The 23,164-nt window shown below is 40.0% G+C and overlaps 1 protein-coding gene across 2 annotated transcripts in view; it reads right to left on the reverse strand.

The window, feature by feature from the left end:
- Window positions 1–23,164, reverse strand: part of efna2a (ephrin-A2a) — an 85,781-nt gene that overhangs the window by 5,256 nt on the left and 57,361 nt on the right. For both annotated transcript variants that reach the window (XM_003443023.5, XM_005477296.4), the window contains exon 2: window positions 2,767–3,059. In XM_003443023.5, coding sequence (XP_003443071.1) covers window positions 2,767–3,059 — 293 coding nt within the window. The remainder of the gene's footprint in view (window positions 1–2,766; window positions 3,060–23,164) is intronic.

Genomic DNA, 23,164 nt, shown 5'->3' on the forward strand with positions numbered 1-23,164 from the left:
AGAAGTGTGCGTGGAGACCTACTGGCCTTCTCCCTTGAGGAAGCCACAACCCAGTAGTGACCCCATAGAGAATCATGTTCAAGATCGAAAGTGCACAGGAAATAAATCTGACCCCTCATTTGCCCTCTCCTCCCTCTTTTTTACCCCACGACTCCTCCCTCCATCTTTCTCTCTGACCTTCACCTCCTTTACCCTTTAAGGCATACCTATAGTCCACTTCCTATCCATCAATTTTTTTCAGATTATCTCCCTACACTACTTGTAGTGGGCAGAAGAACTTGGGCCTCGCATTGAGGCTTGTTCTCCTAGTGGACGTTTCTGTTTTGGCTTGACTGAAAAAGGCAAAAGGGCTAGAGGGGTTTTTTCCCTCTTCTTTGTTACCCCCAACAATTTCCACCTGTGTCATTTTTAAAAGTCACACCAATTCACCCAGTGACTCATTTTCCCAGCGCATCCACAATCTAAAGTCAACTAAAAACCCATTGAAAACCACTCAGCCTCATCAGATGACAGCTGGGAGAAGCAAGGGGTGGAGCTGACCTGTCAACATGTCAGCCCCATGACAAATACACACACCAGTGTGCACTCACAGGGATGCACTCTCATGGATATGACCACAAATGCCAATCAAATATGTGCTTCACAAGTATGTTCAGAGAGGACGCACACAATAAGGCACTTAGCGGAAAGGCCGGGTGGTTAAAACGGTCGGCACGTTGTCATTCCACATCAGTACTGACCTGTGCATGAGTGTGTTTAATGTGAGCATGTGAGTGACGGTGAGAGGCAAGAATGTGTGTTCGCCTGCCAGTCAAGATGATGGACACGGCCTTTCACGGACTCACAATCGCTTGACAACTGACCCCCATGACCAGGCCTCCCCCCACAGCACACACGCACACACACACACACACACACACAGATATATTGAAACACATTCACAAGCATTCTAGTCATGTGGAACACACACTATCCCTAGGGGTCCGTGAACACAATACCATAGTCAGCAACTAACTAGAGGGGCCCAAACCATCCCTACATGAGACTGAAAACAGAAGAATGTGTGCTTGTGTGTATGTGTGCCAACTGGGAAAAGTGTAGTGGGACATCGGGTGGCTGTTATCGTTGCCTCTTCAGCTCCCTGACTCTCGCCTGCTGTGTCTTTGTGGTTGTGTAGACAACAGACTTGGGTAAATATTAGTAGTTGACAAGTAGCAATTTAAAAAAAAAGTTTCTTTACCTACAAATAGTCTTAAATGCCAACTGTTCAGTAATGCAAAAGTGTTGTATTTTCGCATTGCGCATTTGTTTTTATATTAATTGCATTGCAAAACAGTTACTGTTACTGCATGAGAAATAAAACCTGAAAAAACTAAACCTGTTTCAGAATCTGCCTAACTTTTTTTCTTTGCTTAAAGTCTCCTTGCACTCTCAGAATGAAGACAATATCACTGTAAAATGAGAATCGCTATCCAGGGACAAAAAAACTCCCTCTATAACCTGACCTGAAACTGGTGCTACAGGACCTTCTTCCCATTATGAGTCATGGTGAGAATACACCATCTCCTGCTAAAAAGGTCAAGGTCAGTTTTTCAGCCAACTGTGCAGCGATAATGTAAGGAGAAATGAAGAGACCTGTGTCAGGCTGCATACTGGCAGAATTCCACGCAGTAAAAAAAATAATCTTTTGGACAAAATAAGATTTTTCTTAAGAGAATCTCAAAGGTCAAGTCAGAAAAGAAAACTAATAGGATGACTTTCCTCAGTTGTTATCCAGTATAGTTATCTGCTGGCAAACTGAATCCTGCAAGTGCAAAGTATTTTCCCTAACACTGCTGACTGACGTGTACTTATTAAAAATTAAACTGATCAAAATCTAATGATGAGTTTACATAACTCATCAAATGACTGTATGGTCATTTGGGACTGACAAAAAAAAAGAAATCAGCCAACCAAACAAATGAAAGCAAAAAAGAGAAAAGAAGCATAACACAGCATACATAGTTTGTTCAAATGCTTTTGGTGTCCTTGTAATTGTGAAAAACACGTTTCTTCCCAGGTGGTTTGGATACTAAAACAGACAACTGCAGCTCCTACAGGATAAAAAGGAAAAGTGGTGCTTTCCTGTGTTTGAACATTGACAGTAAAGCTTTCCAAAGTCAATTTAATGTTGCTTTTCTGTGATTACCAACTGATTTTGCACTAAACAGTCCGGATGCGGTAAATCCATCCCACACTGAGAAGTTGAAAACAATGTTTAAGAGTAATTTGAAGCTACTGTATGTCCCACGCCTGCTGGGGGAATGATAGCTTTTAAACTTTGTTCAAAAAAGTCATCTCAGGGGGGGTAAGGCCCATCTTCGATACTAATACATCACTTGTTGAAGTGAGGAGAAACATCAATTGAGCTAATATAAAAATGATTACAAACTACGCCTGGTGACATTTTTACCACTTTGCCGAGCACACCACTTATGATCTCGACAGAAGCAGCGAGATGCGCTAAGAAATAAAGTGAGGGAGAGTGAGAGGGGCGAATAAGAGATGGAAGGTGTATTTGTGCGGGCTGTGTTTGAGAACTCTCTCAATCAGCTTCTGTTGATTGCATATTTACATATTGTTTACAAATGCAAATTGAGCAGGAGCGTGGATACCATGCAAACAGACAGACAGACACACACACGCGCGCAGATAACGAACATCTTTACCTGCACACACAATCTCCCCAAACACAGAGAAACACACTCTACTTGGCTGATAACCTACAGATATAGTAGTACTCGTGTCCAGGCCTGAACTCAAAGCCCAGGGAGAAAGGAGTGAAGAGCTGGAACTTCTCTGAGAAGCGCAGGGGCCCATCGGGACCGGTGGGACGGTTGCACTCCCAGCGCTTAAAGCCACGCATCCTGTGCTGGCAGGAAGTGTAGCCCTCATGGTTGACCATGAACAGGATGTAGCGCTCCATGCGTCCGTGGGATGGAGGACCCTCGTAGTATGGACAATAGATGTCTAGATAGTCATTAATGTTCACTGCAACCCTGTACTCTCCATGCCAGAACCTGTAAGACACAGAAAAAAGAAAAATTCTTCATAAATAAAAAATAATCGAACAGACTCAGGGATATGCGCAGAATCTGTGAGGAGCTGTGCTTTCTGTGGTAAAATGAAACTGTGGAAGTCTTACGTTTTAAGAAAAATCTTTATATTCCTGAAAAACAATCAATATTTACTACAATTTCTCTATGATTGCACAGCACAAAGGAAACTATCTGCCTAGCGTAGTCATCCGGTGCAATGTAACCATACGAAATTGTGCGATTGTTGGAACATTTTTGTGTTTACACATCTTCAGAGGCAAATCAAAGGTTGCAGAACAACACTCCTTAGAGTTATATATTGCTCAAGGACACTGAAACAATTGCTTTTCTGATTTAAACCACCTGAGTCAGTGAAAAGAAAAAAAAAATCATCCTAGAGGGCATTTTAAAAAAAACAAAAACAAAACAATTTATTGTTAAAGCCAGAAAAATCAATGATGATCCCTCCGGTTATGCCAGTTTACATAGCAACAATTTTATTTTAATAAAGCTTGGTAAACTACAAGTTATGGGAATTCTAGGCATGTTTTAAACACAGGTTTTTTTTCCCAGTCGGCGTGCTTGAATGAACCTTGTGGTATGATACTTAAGAGAAGTGGGTCATCATGGTAGAGAGCACACATTGCTGTTGTAGGTGTCCACTTAGTCCAGCAATCATGGAGATCAGTGAGGTTGGCATCATGAACCGAAACAAGTTATTAAAGAAAAAAACTATTGGTATTAAAACGCTCATCCTGGAGTTTCTACACTGCAGCAGTCCCCTATAATATTCATAGAATGCAGGTGATATGGAAACGCATGAGATGCTGGCCCCTTCATCCTTTTTCAGCAACCTCTGCTAGTCACTTTTAATACATTAAAAACATATGGCTGCATATTTTCCCTTTATAATACAGGCTCTATTTATGTTTATATTTTGGTGCCAGTGCTGTTTATAAGAGAACTGAACTTCTGTTTACAATCTTGAAGTCAGTGAAGTGAAACAGTCTCTCTTTAAAGGATGAGGCTGGAGATACTCTATATTTTTGTTATTGTCAACAAATGCCGATGAGGACTAAAACCAACAGCACGCAGCCTGCCTCTCTACACTTCTGGATTTCCCTGCCTTGTTTTTCTATAGACATAAATTTCAAATAATGCAGGGTGCATTTATAATGAATCGTTTGCATTTGTTGGAGGCTATTTTTTTTGTTTGCTGATTAATAAACATGGCAACTGGTGCCGATTGCTCTGGGATGTTTATATCAGCAGGACAGAGTATAGGTTGACTCAGTAGTTAAGTTAAACAGGCAATGAGTTAAGTTGAGTTAAGTTAAAATAGAATAAAATGTAATGTATTGCTTCCTGTAGGAAATTGCATTTAATTCCCTTCTATTAGTAGCCAATACCTTATTAAAGAGCAGAGCAGATGTGTTTTAAAAAGCAGGGCAAAAATGAGCTCTGTAGAGTAAAGGTATAAACATCTATTCAGTAAACCATCTAACATTTCGATGCATTTTTAAATAATCAGTGCAATATCCGTTTTATTCTTTGTGGTCAAGCAAACCTGTCGATGTCTGCAGCCGCCACGTCCTCCGGTGTTTTTCATTACCTTCATTATCATCACCATAGCTACAATCAATTCAATTCCAAATGTACCACCTCAAGTACATTTAAAATTCATTACACCGCGTTATCAAATCTTGTATGTCGAAGCTCGGTAAATTTGAGACGCAGGAAAATGTCTTCAATCAAATAAGCATAGCCTAAACAAAACCAAGCTGTCGTGCAATCTAGTTGTCACAGACAGCACGCACACAGGCGGCTTGGGCTTTTTAAACAAATTCATCATTTTCTCCCTCACCTTGGCAGTAATTGATTGCCTAGAATGAAGACATTTTGGTCTAAGCACTCTTGGTTAGTGGGATATTTAGCTTTGGGACAAATTATCCCTATAACGGCAGTCCTATCTCTCTCCCAGAGGGCAAATCAGGAAGTGAGTTAGATGTGAAATGAGCGTCTTCATGCTTCGGTGCCCTATCAGAGTGCGTTTTGCAGCTTCTAAAGGGATCCTTGAACAGATCATTTAGAAGCATTGATCCACCAGGGAGCTCCTCTTGGCTCTCTCTGCTCCCAATCAACTCTTATTAACAACTAAAGGGGGAAGGCAGAGGGAGAAACAGAGGGAGAGATGTATAGAATGAGAATAAAAAGCCTGAAAGCAAAGAACAGAAGGGGTGAAACAGAGAGAAAAAAGGTGGGGGAGGAAGGGAAATATGTGCAAAGCTAGAACAATAGAGAAGAAAACGCAGAGAGAGGAGGGCGACACTCAAATATGGGGTAATGAGATTGCATGAAATTAGTTTAGAATAAAGCTGAAAAATGAGGAAAGAAAAAGTGGAAGAGGAGGTGGAGGCCAGATGGAAGAAGAGCAGATGGAAGAGGAGTTTTCTATATTTCATTTCAATTTATATGACTATGGTTTTTCATCTGAGACAAATGTGCTTTGCCTATTGATTGTGCGCTGATACATTTATGGATGACTACCACTTGAGCATTAGTACATTGGATATGCAGTAAAGTACGGATGTGTGTGTTCATGCAGGCAAGCATGTGTGTGTGTGTGTGTGTGTGTGGCCGGTTAAATGGTAGCATGGCAAAGTGGGTCTCACTCGGTGAGGATGCTCAATCCAAGAAAGGGCTAATGTGCCAGGATACATTAGGTTGTATCAGTGCCCTGCCCTGCTCCTGTGACACTGTCTGCATTCCTAATTTGCCGAGGCGAGCCGAAACTGCGTGTGCAGGTGTGTGAACGTGCAGGTGTGTGCCACTGCACTGCGAGCTGTTAAACAGTGCATGTTGGTGTGTGTCACAGTTTGTGTGTCCCGTATCTTCCACTCTCAGGCTGAGTGTCATTTGGAATTAAACACACACACTGCACTAGCCAAAAAAGACATGGGAATGCACTCACATATAAGACACGGCTCTTTGAGAAAGAGCTGTGTGTGCGTGTGTGTGTGTGTATGTTATTGGTGTTTGTAATGGGATGTCTTTGAATCTGTATGTGTGTATATTTCAAAGCTGTGAAAGCTGTGATATAACAGTATTGTGCAACATTATATTTAAAGAACTCGTAACATAATAAAAGCTGACATTGTGAAGCTTCATAAATGTTTCTAATTATGATGTAATTTATTTGCAACTTAAGTCTTGAAAATTTCATTTCGCTGAAACTCAGGGCTTTAATTTCTTAGTGTTATGAAAGTGTACTAGCTCATTGTCAGAGCACTGTAACATCATTGTTACATCTGCAATAGACCAGTCTTTTAAACACACTTAATCTCTATAAGCGGGCATCTTCTTGTCTCTTATTGGCAAAATCTGCCAAGAAGAGCTTTATTATGAAATGTTTTGTGGTTTCTGCTTGTTGTTTAAGTTCCATTGCACACCCATGTTTGAGCAAGCCTAGGTTGCATGCAGGTAAACTGTTGGACAAACCGACAAACAACACATAGTCATTTCCCAAATATCTAGGTGTAGCTTGAGTCCCGAATATTAACACCCGAATGGTTCATTGGTTCAGGTTTAGAGGCTTAAACCTCTTTAAATATAGTCATTTCTGCTTTTTTGAAGGGTGCGCCATCAGTTGTGACATCTCCTCGGCACCGTTTTGGCTTGTACCTCTCGATTTTTTTGTGAGACAGACGGTGTTGCTAGTTTGTAAACACAAGTATACAATCCTCCCAGCTTAAAAGTATCAAACTTTGCGAAGTTTAATACACAATATTGTGATGGCTTTGGTTTGCCTGTTTCCACTTCTTTTATTCCTTTAGTGTGGAGTTCTTTTTCAGAGTGTGGACACCGATAATTCAGGAAAAGACTGCAGCAAGTATGGCAAACCTCATGGGGAATTTCTGGCTCGGCTGTGGTAGCACATTGGCAGTCTATTAGCGATCCGTGGGCAGCTTCGGACTGCTCATCTACCTGCAGAGAGCATCTGTTGTCAGATGGGGGCAGTGTCAAAAGTATGTGGTACAACCAGTCTGTGTGCTACTCTTGCTTGTGTTGTTGTTGGCCATTCAGTGGAGAAAATCTAAATTATAACACTTTTTCTTGTGCTTCTCTCACTCCTGATGAACTCCGCTGTCACTGCCGGCCCATTTGTCAACCAATCAGCATTAGATCAACCCACCACCCACACTGAGCAACATGCAGATGGGATTTTGGAGGAATGTAGAGGAGCATGTTTGCATTGGTTGAAAACCCTTTTCTGTAGGCTCTCTAAATAGGCAAAACCTTTCTCAGTACTTAGTACTCAGCTACTGCTTGCAGTAACATAAATTAAGCATCTGCACAAACAGTGACTGGGGTATGCAAAAGGATCTAATTTACAGAGTTAGTGAACTGGCTGCAATGAAAACATCAGGGCTACCTACACATTATACCTACAGGAGCAGCTGCACCATGGAAACCCATGCCATGAAGCTCCTGATACACAGTTTGGAGGCTGTTGTTAATGGCAGAGGAGATTTGTAGCTCTGCAGTTACTAACTCAGCAGAGCTTTGATGACTTTTATGCACTACGCGACCATGCTCTGAGTTTCTGTGGTTCCTAAATGCCTCCACTTCTTGGATCATGGAATATCATGGAGGGAATTTGAAGTGACCGAACAGAATGCAGTATGGATTGCACCAATTTTCATAGAGTGTCTCATTTTTGACAAACAATAACTCCCTCCCAACCCTATTTCATCATAATAATTCAACATTCTGCACAAAAGGAGCTTTAAGGTAGCTTACAACAAAGTACAGAGCAAAATTATAAAGTTTCACTAATCCTTTTTCTCATTCAGTGTAAACTTTTACAACCGGTACAAGAAATAATGTCTATGCTTGTTATTTTACGGCTGAAAAAACTTGATTACCTTTCATTTCCAGGGAAAGATATGTGTTTGTATTACTAGCATATTGATAATTAAGTTCTGAAGGGGTAGAAAGATAAAGATTTAAAACTTTATATTTATGCTTTTGAAATTAAGCAGTGTCTATGAAAAACTGTCTTAAATTATGCCTGTTTAACAGACTGCTGTTGGAGTGCATGTTGTTTAGTACATGGTCTTTTCATATGTTTTTGTTCCGCCGCTTGAAGCAATTTCTTTCTAATATTGTCTGTGTATGAACCTGAGCAATATGATATCATTCCTAATCCTCTGATGCCTCACAAATTCTCCTCACTCTCTCAGTGCAATTGAATTGTCTGGTGAGGTTAGCCAGATGCAGCTGAAAGACTTGGCTTCTGGCTGGTGGCTCTCATCTGGATATAAAAGGATCATTCTGAGGTTTGGACCATAATCAGTGGAAATGGATCTGCGTTAAAGTGTTTTATGGTTTTGTGTGCACGTATCAGGATGAAAGAAAATAGAAATAGGAGAGCTTTAAAGTTGAAATAAAAGATCCAAACAAAAAGGGGACGAGAGAAAACACGTCTTTGAGGTTTTTTTCTGGATGCGCGTATCTGTTGCAATCGCAAATTCTGTATTTTTCCATACAGTAGTAACTGTACTGGGTGTAGTGGCCACTCTTTAGTATTCTGACACCAGTGAGTCATCAACATCCTCTCTCAATATGGCTGTGATCAAAGCCTCTGGTTGGATGTTTACCATACCTGCCTGCGTCCTAAACAGCAGGCTCCATCAACCACCGAACATCAAAGGATGCTTCTCTCTCTCTCCCCCACTATGTCATCCCACTCTCATTCTATAACTTTCTCCTTTTCTTTAGCTTTACTTGATCTGTCTTTGTCACTCCCACTTATGGTGCACTCACACCGTGGCCTGCAAAAAAAAGAAGAAGAAAAAACCCCAGAAAAACCTCTTTCTTCCGTTCTTGGTCTGTCAGTCAAATTCCTTTCCAGTTGCTTTTGGTAAAAATGGGGGCTCAGAGGAGAAAAGAGGCTGGCTGCACAGTTAAGTTTCCAAACCCACAAAAACTACAGGAGGCACCATTTCAAAATACAACGTCTTCATTTGGTAGACATTTCTCTACTCTGGATTTTTCGGCACTTCTTCACTTCTTGAAATAACTTATCGCTTGATTTACTTAAGGGAACAGCTTTCAGACTTCACTGTGCAAACAACTTTGTTTTCCCACTGCATGCTGTTTTTTTTTGTGTGTGTGTGCAGCATCTGTGCCCAAATAAAGTGCAAAGCATAGGGCAGTCAAATTAAGCCAACTGCCAAGTGACAGAACATGCAGTTCCTCTAATGGCAACCTGAGGCTGACTAAGGAATTAATTCCCCATAGACTCCCATGTTAAAATGCCCAACTTACGCCAATAAAATAACACGTTTCGAGCCTTCACGCTATAGTTAATTTTCCATAACAACTGTACTGGGTATGATTATTATTTTTGTTATAAATAATCATGACAGCTGATTGCTCTCTGCTGAACATCATCAGTGCTTATTCAAGCCAACGATTTGAGGCTCTCAACCACATTTGTGGTGTATGTTCATTTTGTAGCATTTTAATGGAATTATCCAACAAAGAAATATGGCCTGCTGGGAGACGGACAGTAGCTCATATTAGTAGTAGTAGCAGCAGCAGTAGTAGCACACAATCAGGCCAACAGGTCTGTGCTTAAGTATTAGTAAGGAAAAGTCTAGTATTTTATTAGACTGTTACTGAGACTAACTTGCAGGTATGTGTCTTAGTGAGTTGCACCCATTCAGCTTATCATTGCTGCTTTCTATCTGATAACTTGGGATCTTTACCTTACAATATAAAGAGCCTTGAAGACACTGTTGTTGTGATTTGGTGCAAATTGAACTGAAGAATTAGGATGAGGATGTTTGGGCTCTTTTAGCGTTACGGAGCAGAGGATTCATGAGTGAATCTCTGCACATGATGCAACCCAATTTGTCTTCTTCTGAAGTGACGGGAATGACCTGTCAACACATGTAGCAACTCTAATGTTAAAATGCGCAACTTACACCATGAAAATAACACAAAAAAGTTTTTGTAGTTACTTTTTCTGTATAGAGGTGATTTTCCTTTTTTTTTGGTTGCAAGCAGGATAGGTGGAAGAGTTGGATTTGGCTCAATTTTTAAATCCAATTCACTGTCACATCTTCAGTCAACTCAAAAGTTGTTGTCCAACTTTAGTTGCCAACTCCTATCTTGAGGCACAGTGGGTGATGCTCTCAGCCAGCAGTTTATCACCATTCTCTCATTGAGAGTAATAAACATCCGGTTTGCTCTCCTCCACACACCAGCACAAAGAGACTCCACCAGTATTGCTGCCTAACCCTGGCAAATTCTGTGCACTGTTGGCCAAATGAATATGTGGAGTCTTTTAAATGTAACATTTCATATTCAAAACAGGCACGATTTCACCTCATTTGGCTTTCTGGCAGGAAGAAATTGCAGGCTTTTGTAGACGTGTGTGGCTGAAAGTAGCCTCAGTTATGTTGCTGTCTCAGTCTCCTACACCATAACACCAGTCACTCTCAATATCTCTCCAATTAACTCCACATTACTCTCTGTTTCTATCTCTCCATCTTCATCTTCTCCTGACTTTACTCGGTCTTTTCCTCCTTTTCTTTACTTTCGTTCCCTCAATCTTCATCTCCAGTCACTTCTGCTTCATTTACTCCCTCTCTATTCTTTCTTCTTCTCCCAGCACTTTCCTTTCTGGAGCTCAGCTCCAGCATCTTTTGACATTCTTGCTATCTCCTCTTTTCAGTCTTCGCGACTGTCAACGCCCCCACCCGCCTCTTTTCTCTTCCTGTTCTCTCCTTTGTCTTAACTTTCTTCCCCCATTATTGTATTTTTATTCCCTCACCATGGCATCGTCTGCTTTCTGCTCATTCTGTTTGAATGTTTAAAATGACTCCTTCGTGCACACAGACAGACACACGCACACATACATCATCCTCTGGCTAGGACTCTTTAGCTGCTTTTTTCCCAGCATGAGGTGTTCCTTTCTCATGCTGTCGTCTCCTCCTGTGTCTCCCATCGCATTGCTGCTAATGCTTAGATACATTAGGAAAAGTAAATATGTTACCTCCCTGGAAACAAACACATTGAGGCTGACATATCTAGACATTTCCAACACATGGATGTATACTATAGTGTAGAGTACAAGCTCATCTCAACAAAATAACACATGTAACACAGAAAGCATTGATGCATTCAGTATAATGTAAAGCCAAATTAACACACATCGAAGTACTGGGATTCATAAGCACAGATGTACATGTTTAATTATGCAGATAAGCTCTTGATCCTCACTTCTGTGTTAAACACATGCAAACAGCATGGAATAGAGCACATGACACACGCATGCACATCTCACTGTACGTGCACCGAAGCAAACATGAAAAAGAAACCATCAAAAGCCTCAACCCACAACCGGCACACACTCCTGAGCAGCTCAAACTGTGTTGTTTTGACAAGTTCCACATCTGTCACTCTGAATAATGTCGCCCATACATCACTGTGGTGACATTCAGCACATCTGAAAGGTTATTATGTATTTCTTCAAGACGGGCAACTTAGCCCCCCTGCGGATTAAGTGCTGCCTGTGTCAATCCCTGGGAAATTCTTACACATATGTACACATACACACAGTCAGACATAAAACAGGCTGCCCATCACTCACATATACAACCCAACGCCCACTGACTGAATTAACATAACAAACCTTGTTCTTGAGCCCCCCACCCGGGAAGGATAATTACCACTTTGGTGATGTGTTTGCTAAAAAATGCACACAAAAAGTAAAGATAGAATAGAGCCAATGGCAGTCAGATACAGAGACAAAGCCACTGATGGATGGGCAAGCAGGTTGAGTTAGTCAGACGGACAAGATGAGAGCTCGGGCACACGCGGTATTTCTGACAAGCTGACAGGCAGAGTGCATGATATGCCTATATCAGTCTCCTTGTTTTCTGAGGGGCATTCACCATGATGCAGCACCATCGCTGGCACTGTCGACAGCACGAACAGCAGTGGGGCTCTATTGGTATCGACAAGGTTGGCTCAAAAAGATGTACGAATGAAGGAGCTGATGGCTGGTGTCCAAATTCGCCAATGGGAATCTCTCAACAAGGGTGAGGAGCGGCAGAAATGTCACGTATCCACAGAGTCAATGTTTAAAGAAGGGAGAAGAACTGGCTGACATTTTTTATTCCATCAATACTCATGCATTCTTCAAGTTTGAGTTCAACTTTTTTATTTGACAGATTGGGGGCCATCTTTGGGTGTCATTAAAACGGACCGCAAATATTTTGTTAAGAATGATGAAAATAAAGTGTTTCCACAAAAATGGCCAGCCTACATCTGGCCAGGGGTATACAGTTTGTCTTCTGGGAGCACAACTACAAAACCAAAACCTTTAACTTTATTTTGTACATTTATGATTTTTTTTTTTTTTTACACCCCATATTGTACAAAAAACCTTTCAAGTCTGGCAAGCAAATAATATCAATTCTCCATGATATAGACTTGGGACAAATGTGTTTACTGTTTTAGCTCAATGTTGGTGTAAGAAGCTTCACTTTAAAAGTTACAGATCAATTTTTTTCATGTTTTTTTCAGTTTGACCACCGAGTTGCATTTAGTCTATGCTTGAGGAATACTACTGTTACTTTCATATATAAACAAAAGGTTTGCAGTGTATTTCCGCTCTCAGATTTCTGCCCTGATCAACAAAGTGAATATGTAACTGACTAGTTTAGCCAGTTTGACTTATTCGCCTACCAGTGGACTGATTATCATCTTTCAGTGGAAAAAAACAGTCTGCCTGACAACTACTTTTACACCAGAATAAACTGATGGAGTGTCAGACTGACTGACATATTAACTGTCTGCCTTGCTTTGGCATCACCCTCTGGCTTAAGGATCTTCATCTAATATGGATGGGTTGATCCAGATTGACGAGGTGAACTAATCCATGTAGTTTGGGTCAAAGCGTTTGAGCCTCTGTGGGTTGCGAGTCACAGAGGGCAGAGAGAGCGAACGGGGAAAGCTGGTGTATAGATTGCTTTGCAGCATCTCTAATGAGTAATTAAACACTTGAATGGAGTCCAATTAAGATACACGCTGTGTATGCTGGCGAGCACGCGCACACATACACATAAATCCACGTGTCGACACGCAGGCAAACATCAGCATGTAAACAAAATCAAACACACATACAGAAGCGTGCACGCTCATACTAATAGTCACACTCCTACGAGTAGATCAAAAATAGAAACACAAACACACACATATATATATATACTAAAGCGCACGCATACACAGACTCAGGTCTCGCCACATTAAGTGGAGCCATATGTGCTGAATGTTGTACGTGGTTCAGCATGGAGTGAAGGTCAACGCTGTCTGACTCTAATAGCGAGCATCTCTTTTCTGATTCCCTCCCTCCTCCCCTCAATTTCTCTGATTCATGTGTGTCTGACTCTCTGCCTTGATCTCCTTCTGGTTCCCTCCTCAAAACTCTCTGGCTCTTGTTATGTCCACTTCTCTTTGTATCAATCTCTCTCTCTCTCTCTCTGTCACTTGCTTTCAATTCAATCTCAGGGCCAATTCCAAGAAGCAAATGACAAAAGAAACCCCCCCCCCCCCCCCACATAGCTGGGTAACTGAGATTGCCCTCACTAGAACAACATCAGCATTGTCTTTTGGATCCATGGTTATGTTAACTAGTCAGGACCTCTAGTTCTCGGGCTAGAGGTAAGGAAAACACTCTGCATTAACTCAAAAGGTGAAATGCTATTTACAGATGTTTCAAGTGGTAGCATTCAGACACAAAAAGAGGAAAGTCTGCTACACACTGAGGGAAAACAGGTGACACTCTTTGGTGGTTTCTTCCTGGGAGCTTGTTTGTACTGGGAAAGTGACACGCTTTGTTGTGTGAAAGGTGAGCTTTAGATAGATTTCTCTCCACATACCTGATCAAACACTGATAACCTTTTCACACCGACGAAAAACAGGTTCTGCAGTAGTTTGATAGCCTAATTTCGAACCATTTGGAGCATTTCAACCAAAAGTAAATTGGTTCAGGTGGGACCAGGAAAATGACAGGTTTTCAAGTGCAGAGCTGAAGCTGGGTGTGTCAAATATGCTGGAGTGAGAGAATGTGCAAAACACCCAACTAACACTCCTTACAATGGTCTAGATTTAAATGGGTGGAAATATGTTAAATAGCACAAAAGTTTCAAGAAATCTGAAAGGAGCTGGAACACAACCAGAGCTGTTTTGAGATGCAGAAGTTAGCCTGAAGCATACTGACACCTTTACAGCATAGCAAAATCTGATGGTAGTTTCACAAAACCTCTGACTTTTGGATGTTCTGGTAAATCTGCTTAAACCAGAGGAAGAGATAAAAGACACATTTTGTGACTGCCTTTTATAATGGATTTTTTTGCCACCCAGAAGAGAAAACGCTCATTTGAGTCATTTGTAAGATATTAACAATAGTTGTTTTTCTGGCCTCTAACACATAACTGGCTAAAGCTCTGCCTCATTTCTCAAAAGAGACACACTTTTTTAATAACTGTAAACACGATTTCCATGTTTTCACATTTCCTATGTGCAAACACCTTTCTGCAAAGTAATATTTAAAACTGGACAAAGAAATCATTTACTGCACTTTATCTTCATTCAACAAATACATGAAACCAGTGCAGTACACTCGAGTCATTACCATCCACACTGCAAGTGCACTCCTACTCCCCAGGTGTAAAAACAAAGCCACTGAATCAGAATCATGCGAGCTCTACAAATAGGGCCATTTGTTTGCCAGTGCTCTGGAACAATGGATCCTAACCGAGGAGATTATTAAGATGATCTATTTCTGATGCAGTATACCGTATCGTGATTTCCTGATTTCTTCTTTTTGCATATTTCTCACAGATATTTCAGGTCATGAAGCAGTTTTTAATATTGGACAAAAACAACCAGAGTAAATATAATATGGAGTATTTAAATTATGTTCTTAAAGGGAAAAAAGCTGTACAAATCTACCTGTGAAAAATGTGAAAAAGTAATTACCCCCCAAAACTAATGACTGGTTGTGCCAACCTTGGCAGCAAGAACTGCAATCAAGCCACTGCAATAACTGGCAATGAGTCTTTCACATCGCTGTGGAGGAATTTAGGTCCACTCTTCTTTGCAGAATTGTTTTAATTTTACCACATCGGAGAGTTTTCGAGAATGAATTGCCTGTGTAAGTCCATCATTTAAGTCTAGACCTTGGCTAGGTCACTCAAAAAGCTTGGTTTTTTTGCATGTTTTTCATGTGGTGCAGGCAGGTTAGGATAGCTTCTTTGCCCAAATAAATGCAATCTTTATTTTAAAAAAAAAACTCAATTTCAATCTACCTAATTCTGATGATCTGGAACATTTAAGTGGGAGAAAAATGCAAAACCTAAAACCTTTTTTCCCAGCACTGTATGCATCTGTATCGGAATGTTCTCATATGCTGGATGATGCGAGGCTGGCTGTTTCAGTGTCACATTCACAAACTTTTATTTTTTTCCCCTGCATTTTTTTCTATTCCTCTATTTTTTTTTGGCGGTGGAAATTTCTACATAAGAGAAAGCCTCTTGATTTCAGTGGCTGAGGTTAATGTGGATGCACTGAAGGCATTCAAAGCTGGATTTGCCAGGGTATACTTCCAGGAGCAGGTTTCACAAAGGAGCATCCTTTGTGAGGTGGATAAAATTTTGAGACCAGATCAGGAACAGAGAAGAGATAATGATGCAGAGTAGTTTTCAAATAGATTTACAGTATAGAATTACATTTTAAAAATCTTATGTACACCTAACCATCTATTCTTCTAACCCCGTGTTTTGCTTTTTATTTGTCCTAGTTGACATTCAACAAGAGGTGGTGTATACCATGGATAGTTTGCCAGTGCATCACAAGGCTAACATAGATTATTGACGCTTTCATCCACATCTAAAGTGAGTTTCAATCAGTGGTTCACTTAACATCTGTCTTTAGAGAGCCAGAGAGAGAACGCTACACACAGAAAGGCTTTTGTTTACAAAATCAGACCACGTCACCACTTTGCTTTTGTGGAAGTAAAGGGTTGAAAATTTTCTGCTTTCTTTAACTAGTGTTTTGGATAATCTTGCAAAGGTGTGTCAATAAAGAAATGTTCTCAAATTCAAAATAGAGCAGATTCTCAAAATACTTATTACTTACTGAGTACTTAATACCTCAGTCATGTGGTCATCAGTAATGTATGATTGCTTGTTGGTGTGTTGTCTAATGGGAAAGACTGATTTTGACTGGAAAGTTAGCCGTTTCCTGAGACTGAAGCTTTGACAGTGTGTGTACGTTTACAAAATGGTGAACGGTTTCATAAGATGTTTCAATTTAGAAAAGAATTAGGCCAAGCAGCTCTTGTTCCCAACACATTTCCATTTTTTAGATAATATATAACCCTAAATTGCTATAAACAGGAAGTCTCTTTCCTCTTCATTTTTTATTTTTTTTATTTTTTACTACAAATCAAAAAGAAGTGCTGCTGTCTTGGTGTCTCCCCCCTCTCTGTCTTTCTGTATTCCTGTCTCCCACTCACCACGTCTTGGAGTAATCCCACTGTGCCCAAACCCTCTTTTCTCATCTTCTTCTTTGCCACTGATCTCCCAAAATTCCACCCCCCCCACTCCTCTTCTCTGCGCTCTCTCTCCTTCAAAAAATTTTCTCCTCTGCAAATGTTACAGCTCTAACCGCGCTCTAAACCGAAAGAAGATTCTTCAGCCCCGAACCCCATTTTACAGCGATAATGAACACTTTTACAAATGCTCTTTGTAGCGTCATACTCGAACCGTTTGCACAGACCCTTTACAACATCGTCATTTTTCTGTAAAAAATTCAAACACTACAAAATCAGCATAGTTAAAGTGTATTTTTAAAGCGCTACTCTTTGATTTTCTGTTTTTGTAATTTTGAAGTCCAACTGAAGTTTAACAGCATGATCTGCTCTAAGAAATTTATTCTGTAACCTCTTTTAAGAAAAATAAATTCCCCAAAAGGGAGAAATCTATCATTTATATACTTTAGCCTTATGACAGTAACCTCGTTTTGGAGCGGCAGCATTGCACTTGACTGTACGATGTGCATGTAGCCAATCACGCCATTGTATTTTAAATTATTTGTTTCGCTGCCATGAGATGATGATAACACTAAGAATCAGACAGCAACACAACACCACATAACACAAGACTAACATTCCAGTGAATTTGAAGCATTGACCTGCTTGTTATCTTCTGTAAGGACAGAGCAAACAAGCATTCGTGAGGAGCAAAGTGCATTTCCAACACCAGTCTGCAGTCTTGAAAACTACCCATCGTACACCCCCTAAATAGCTATAGTTACTAGCTGGCATTTATTTATATATTTTTATGCACTCAAAGGCACCCTGTCGAGTTTGTGATTACTGGTGGACCAGTGTTTAATTTTGTTTTTTGTATCATGCAAGTTCATAATGATATGCATGCATGATACAAGCGAAAACACAAGCAAACAAACTTTGATGTAAACAATGCATAATTGAATTGTGTTTGTAGCGCGTTCAAAACAGCGAGTGCAACATGTTTGTCGGATTTTTCATTTTACTCGTTTTATGTGTAACTTTATCAGTCTCTCACATCATTGTGGAGGAATTCTTCTTTACAAGGCTGCTTCAGTTTATTGATGCTCTATGCACAGCTCTCTTAAATCCCCAACACAGCATTTAAATCAGGATTAGGTCTGGACTTTGAGTGGGTCATTGCAACACCTTGATCCTTTTCTTTATTATCATTGTCCTGTTACATGACCCGGTTTCTGCCAAGTTTTAGATGACCTCACATTTGACTATAGAATATTTTGGTATAATTTTGGTATACAGAGGAGTACATCAACCTTCTACTGCTGTGTTTCCATGAGGTGTTTCTGCTGATATGCTGTGTTTGCTTTTTGCCAAATGTGCCGCTGTGCAATATAGACAAACATCTATATTTTGATGTCATCTGTCTAAAAGATATTTTTCCAGAAGTCTTGTGGTTTGTTTAGATGCAGTTTTGCAAATATAGGCCATGCTGCCATGTTCATTTTAGAGAGAAGAAGGGTTCTCCTGGCAGCCCTTTCAAACAAGTCAACCTTGTTCAGTCTTTTTTTAATTGTCTGGTCATAATATTTTAGATTAAATATGCTAACTGAGTCTGAGATCTAGCTCTTGGGTTTTCTCTGAGAATTGACTGATTTGACTTTGGGGTGAATTTGCTCTTTTTTTCCACTCTTGGTAAGATTGTGGCTTTGTTTCATTACACACCTGAATGTCCCAGACCAGCAAAGTGCCACAATTTCTGTTTTTAAAGACGTTGTCACACTTGTTGATGATCAATTATTTGTTTTATTAGCAGCAACTGACTGCTACTGACCCTCTTAATTCCTATGGAAGCAGTAAGGATGAACTTCAGTTAGTCCTATGAAAAGTTTCTTTTCACATGTAGTGTTTTAAGTCTTTATTTAACCGGGGGAAAAAAATATCCATTGAGATTAGAAAATCTCTTTTACAAGGATGTAGTCTATCCAGAAAACTGAAAAGTTAGGTGTCAACAGGTTACTGGCCAGTGTTTTATATATAACAAAAACATATATATGTTGCTGTTGTGCTGGATGAAAAATTAGAGAATTAAGAACCTTACGCAGAGATGCGTTTATAAATCAGCTAAACATTTACTGTTTTTAATACTGCCTCACATCAGTTTTAGTCTTGCTGAATAATGAGATTTTAACACTTTGGTTATATTTTAATGATTAAGATTTGTTTGTTTTTTAATTGCATAAAATGAATTGAAACAATAAAACAAAAATTACATTGGAATTTGGAAATGTGGCCAAAACTGGATGAATTTGGGTAAACATATTATAATAGGCAACAGTTTCGTAGTGGGTGCATATACACTCAGGATGTAGAATAAACATGTCTAAATTCATTAACACAGTTTAAACGATTATATGAATTCATAGCTGCACTGACTGCACATTTAAAACAACCAAGTTATTCTAATTATTGTTACTGTGGTTTTTGTGTCAGTGTAAATGTACTGATGTAGTTGTCTCTCTGGTTCTACATCTAAGTCATATCATATACCCTGACCATGTTTTTACAGACCTTTTTGTTTTTATTAAAAGATGAATTTAAAAATCAACTTGAAGAGATTCACAAAAATGACTCATTAATCAGGGGAATTTCACAAATCATTGCCAAAGCCAGAATCTACAGATGAATCCACATTTCTTGGAGTGCAGGTTCATTCTCTCATTTTCTCTCATCATCTCCATTTGTTAATGCTAATCTTTTTTTCCCTCACCCCCCATGCCTCTGTTCGCCCTTTTCTCCTCAGTCTCCTGCCCTCTGATCCTGTCCTTCCACGGTGCTGTTCTCCCCCAAATTTCCTTTTCCAGCCTTTCATTCTCTCTCTCCCTCTTTTTCTCTCTCTTTCCATCTGGTGTCTCTCTATGAGCATTAATCAGTGCTCAAGCACCATGACCAAAACAACTCCACAGAGACGAGCTGCTTCTCTCTTCCTTAGTGTCGTTCCTATTTTTCTCAAATAGTCACAGATAGCCCCCACCCTCTACACACACACACTCACACACACACACACACACACACACACACACACACACACACACACACACACTCACTCACACACACAAAGAAATCCATAAACATTAGTCAATCTTGGTTATGATTTCACCCTAGCCCAAAGCTCCTTTGGTTGTGATGGTAGAAGTCTTTCATCCATCTCAAAACTTGCTGTTGTGTGCAGAGAGCTGATTTTCACAGAGTACGCTAAAAAGTACAGGGGACAAATTGTGCAAAGATGTCCTGCAGTAATATTTTTCATAAAGTTGTTTCGAGTCCATCCATCACAGCCGAGTCAATGCAAATCACTAACTGGGTTATGAATTTACGCTATCAAATGGACCTTCAATCTTTTTTTCTTTTTTTTTTTGGCTGGCAGCAGGTTCAGCTGTAATGGAGGCTGGAGCTGAATACGGCATTAAAATTCACAGCTGAGATCACACGTGGATGCTGTGAATCCCCTGAGATTCCAAAACATGGTTGTGCTCTTTCAGCAACAGGTCACAGCTTGTTGATAAGGACATTGCTATTTTAGATGACGTGCTGAGATCAATATATTGCACTGTGTTAGGGCTTGAAAAGATTATCTTAGCATATAAAGGTTTAATGTTATGTCATCCCCTGAGTAATCTGTGGGCACAAATGCATGCAAAGCTTAACTTTTTTTTCCTCCATATTCAAGGGTGCTCTAATTATCATTGTGCTTAATGACATGCCAGCTAGTTTGGGGATGAATTTTGGGGCTGGGAGTCATTATCTCAGGTACAACTGAAATATATCATTAATACCAGGAAATACATCAAAATAAAGCCAGTTCAAACGGCACTGCTCGCTTTCATGAAACTTTAAGGTGCAGTAGAGTGAGGTTTTTTTTTTTTTTGCATTTTCTGAATTTTAGGCCTTTTCAACTTGCCACACACCATTATTCCCATTAAAAAAATCTGCCAGGTTACTCCAGCTAGAGGAATGGGGGCAATTATGCTGCATACTCCACAGAGCATCATAAACAGGGTTGGAAAGTTGACACTATCCGTCATATAAATACTGCTTAGTTTGGGGTTTGTTTAGTATTCTAACAGCAATTATTTCAGACCCTTTATTTTCACTTAAAAGTATGTGTTTGGCTCGATCATGAATATTGATGATGATGATGATCCTTTCTGTCCAGCTCAGTCTGATTCTGCATTCTCTTGAGTTCAAACTCTTATGAGTCAGAAGGTGAATTGTACATTTATCTTTGCCCAGTTCTGTTGCACTACAGAATGAATGCTCATGCAATCTTACTGAGTACTTCTGCAGCTAAAAGTGGAGAGTTTTGCCCCAGTTTCGAAATCTGGCATTATGTTATGTCTTAAAGAAGCATTGTTTGGATATGCATTCTGTCTAGGCCTATAAAGCCTCCCCTTAGTTAAAAATTTGATGTCAAAAAGTCAGAATGCTATCATTACCAATTTATCACAAAGTTAAAAGTGTCATTTTGTGTTCAAGTAAGAAATTGAACTAAAAAATAACTTTTGGTTCTGTCCTTTGCTTTACTCAAACCATTGTCAGTACAACTAAATGGTAAATTGACTCAAAACCACATTTACCCATGCATACACCCCTTTATTCTATGCCTTTAAGCCCTTTCTATAATAGACACAGTCCGATGCATGCAAGGACATCGTCAATTTGGGGCTCAGTATTTGCAGGGGACAGTTCAGCATGCTAACTGGAGGAGCTGGAGATTGAGTTACTGACCTTCTGGCTTTTAAACCACCTACTTTACTTCTACCACTAAACCTTTAGGACAGAAATATGCTCTTAAATGTAAGAGTTCTAATGTTCAGCAGTCATATTTGTCCACCTTAAAAAAAAATCACTTTCTGCTACTGTTTATAACAAAAAAATTGGGTATGTTAATTTTACCTGTTAATTCACCTGCGTTCAGTTACATCTCTGAAATCATATCCTGCCTTGCTCCCTGTGTTTTCTCAGTCAGTCTGTTTGTTTGTTCATTTCAGCCTTTCTTCATATTTTTGTTTCACTCTCTTTAACTTTCAGCTGATTTGTGAAAAATAATTTATAACTTACAGATCATGTGATGCTTAAAACAGGTCTTAAAGGTTATTCTTTCTTTTAATTCTAAGTAGAAATGAAAGTGTCAGAGTGTTATTAATATCTGCCTGTTTAAAGGTTTTATAAATATGGACCCAGGCTTTCACATCACTCTTCAAAAACCTACAAGTGATGTCACCAGTGCTCTAACCCTGTTAATCTATGGTCTAATGGACTTCAGGCCAGGGTTAAGCTATGAGTCAGAGACTGAGTCACCACAATCATGACTCTTAGTTTATAAATGCTAGAAGCAAATCCTAAGCCAAGTGACCAAGGTTGTGTATCATCACAGTTAAGCATATTGAAGGTCTACCGTGTGTTAATCATATTCTAAAAGTTTCAGTATTGAGCTACGAGGCAGGTGAAGGGTTAAAGCGTCAACGTTTTCACTGATGAAATCATAGCTGCATCAATTTGCTCTGTTGCCTCCAGCCTGTGCAAACGAAGATCCATTTGAATTGAAATTTTAACAGCTTGGCTTAATGGTCAGTGAAATGTCATGCATGGCAGAAGCTGCGGTTTTTATCTCATTCCTTTCATAGGGGATCTGTTATCATAGCCGCACTTATGAGGATCTGTGTAGCGAGACGCTATATGGCAGAGCAAGGGTTAAAGCTTTAAGGGGTTGATGTGTGTTCGGACTTCTTTTCATTGTGAGGCGAGAGCAAGAGCTTTTTTTCCCTTTTAAATGGGAACACAGCTTTTCTCCACTGGTGGCCAAACCTTGACCCTCAAACCGATCTAGAAATAGGCATTCGCTAAGGGAGGAAAAGAAAGAAACACATGCACACACATAAAGCCTCCAGCCTTTCCTTTCACCGCACACATTCACTCCCCATTGCCTGAGCGTAGATGGATATAGTGCACACACACACACACACACACACACACACACACACACACACACACACACACACACACACACACACACACACGCACACACACAGCATGGTTTTCCACTTTTTCACTCTGGGGAGAAGGTGAACTCATATTGTCGACTGCTGAGTAAAACGCAGGAGAGCACACAGACACACACACATATACAGCCCCCATAGTCACAGACCCAGACTGTTGTTCTCAATGTCTCTTTCTCCTATTTTTTAACCCAAAGTGTCCCAGGAGATCAGTCTATAGGGGGGCAAATACTGAGTGTGTACTGTATCTTACTGTCTTTTACTCACCAGCTAGATACACTGATCAGGCATTACATTATGACCACTGACAGGTAAAGTGAATAACACTCATTATTCTCCATCATGGCACTTGTTAGTGGGTGTGATATATTAGGGAGTAAGCGAACATTTTGTCCTCAAAGTTGATTTGTTAGGTGCAAGAG

The sequence above is a fragment of the Oreochromis niloticus genome, linkage group LG19, assembly GCF_001858045.2.
Source record: "Oreochromis niloticus isolate F11D_XX linkage group LG19, O_niloticus_UMD_NMBU, whole genome shotgun sequence".
NCBI lineage: Eukaryota > Metazoa > Chordata > Actinopteri > Cichliformes > Cichlidae > Oreochromis > Oreochromis niloticus.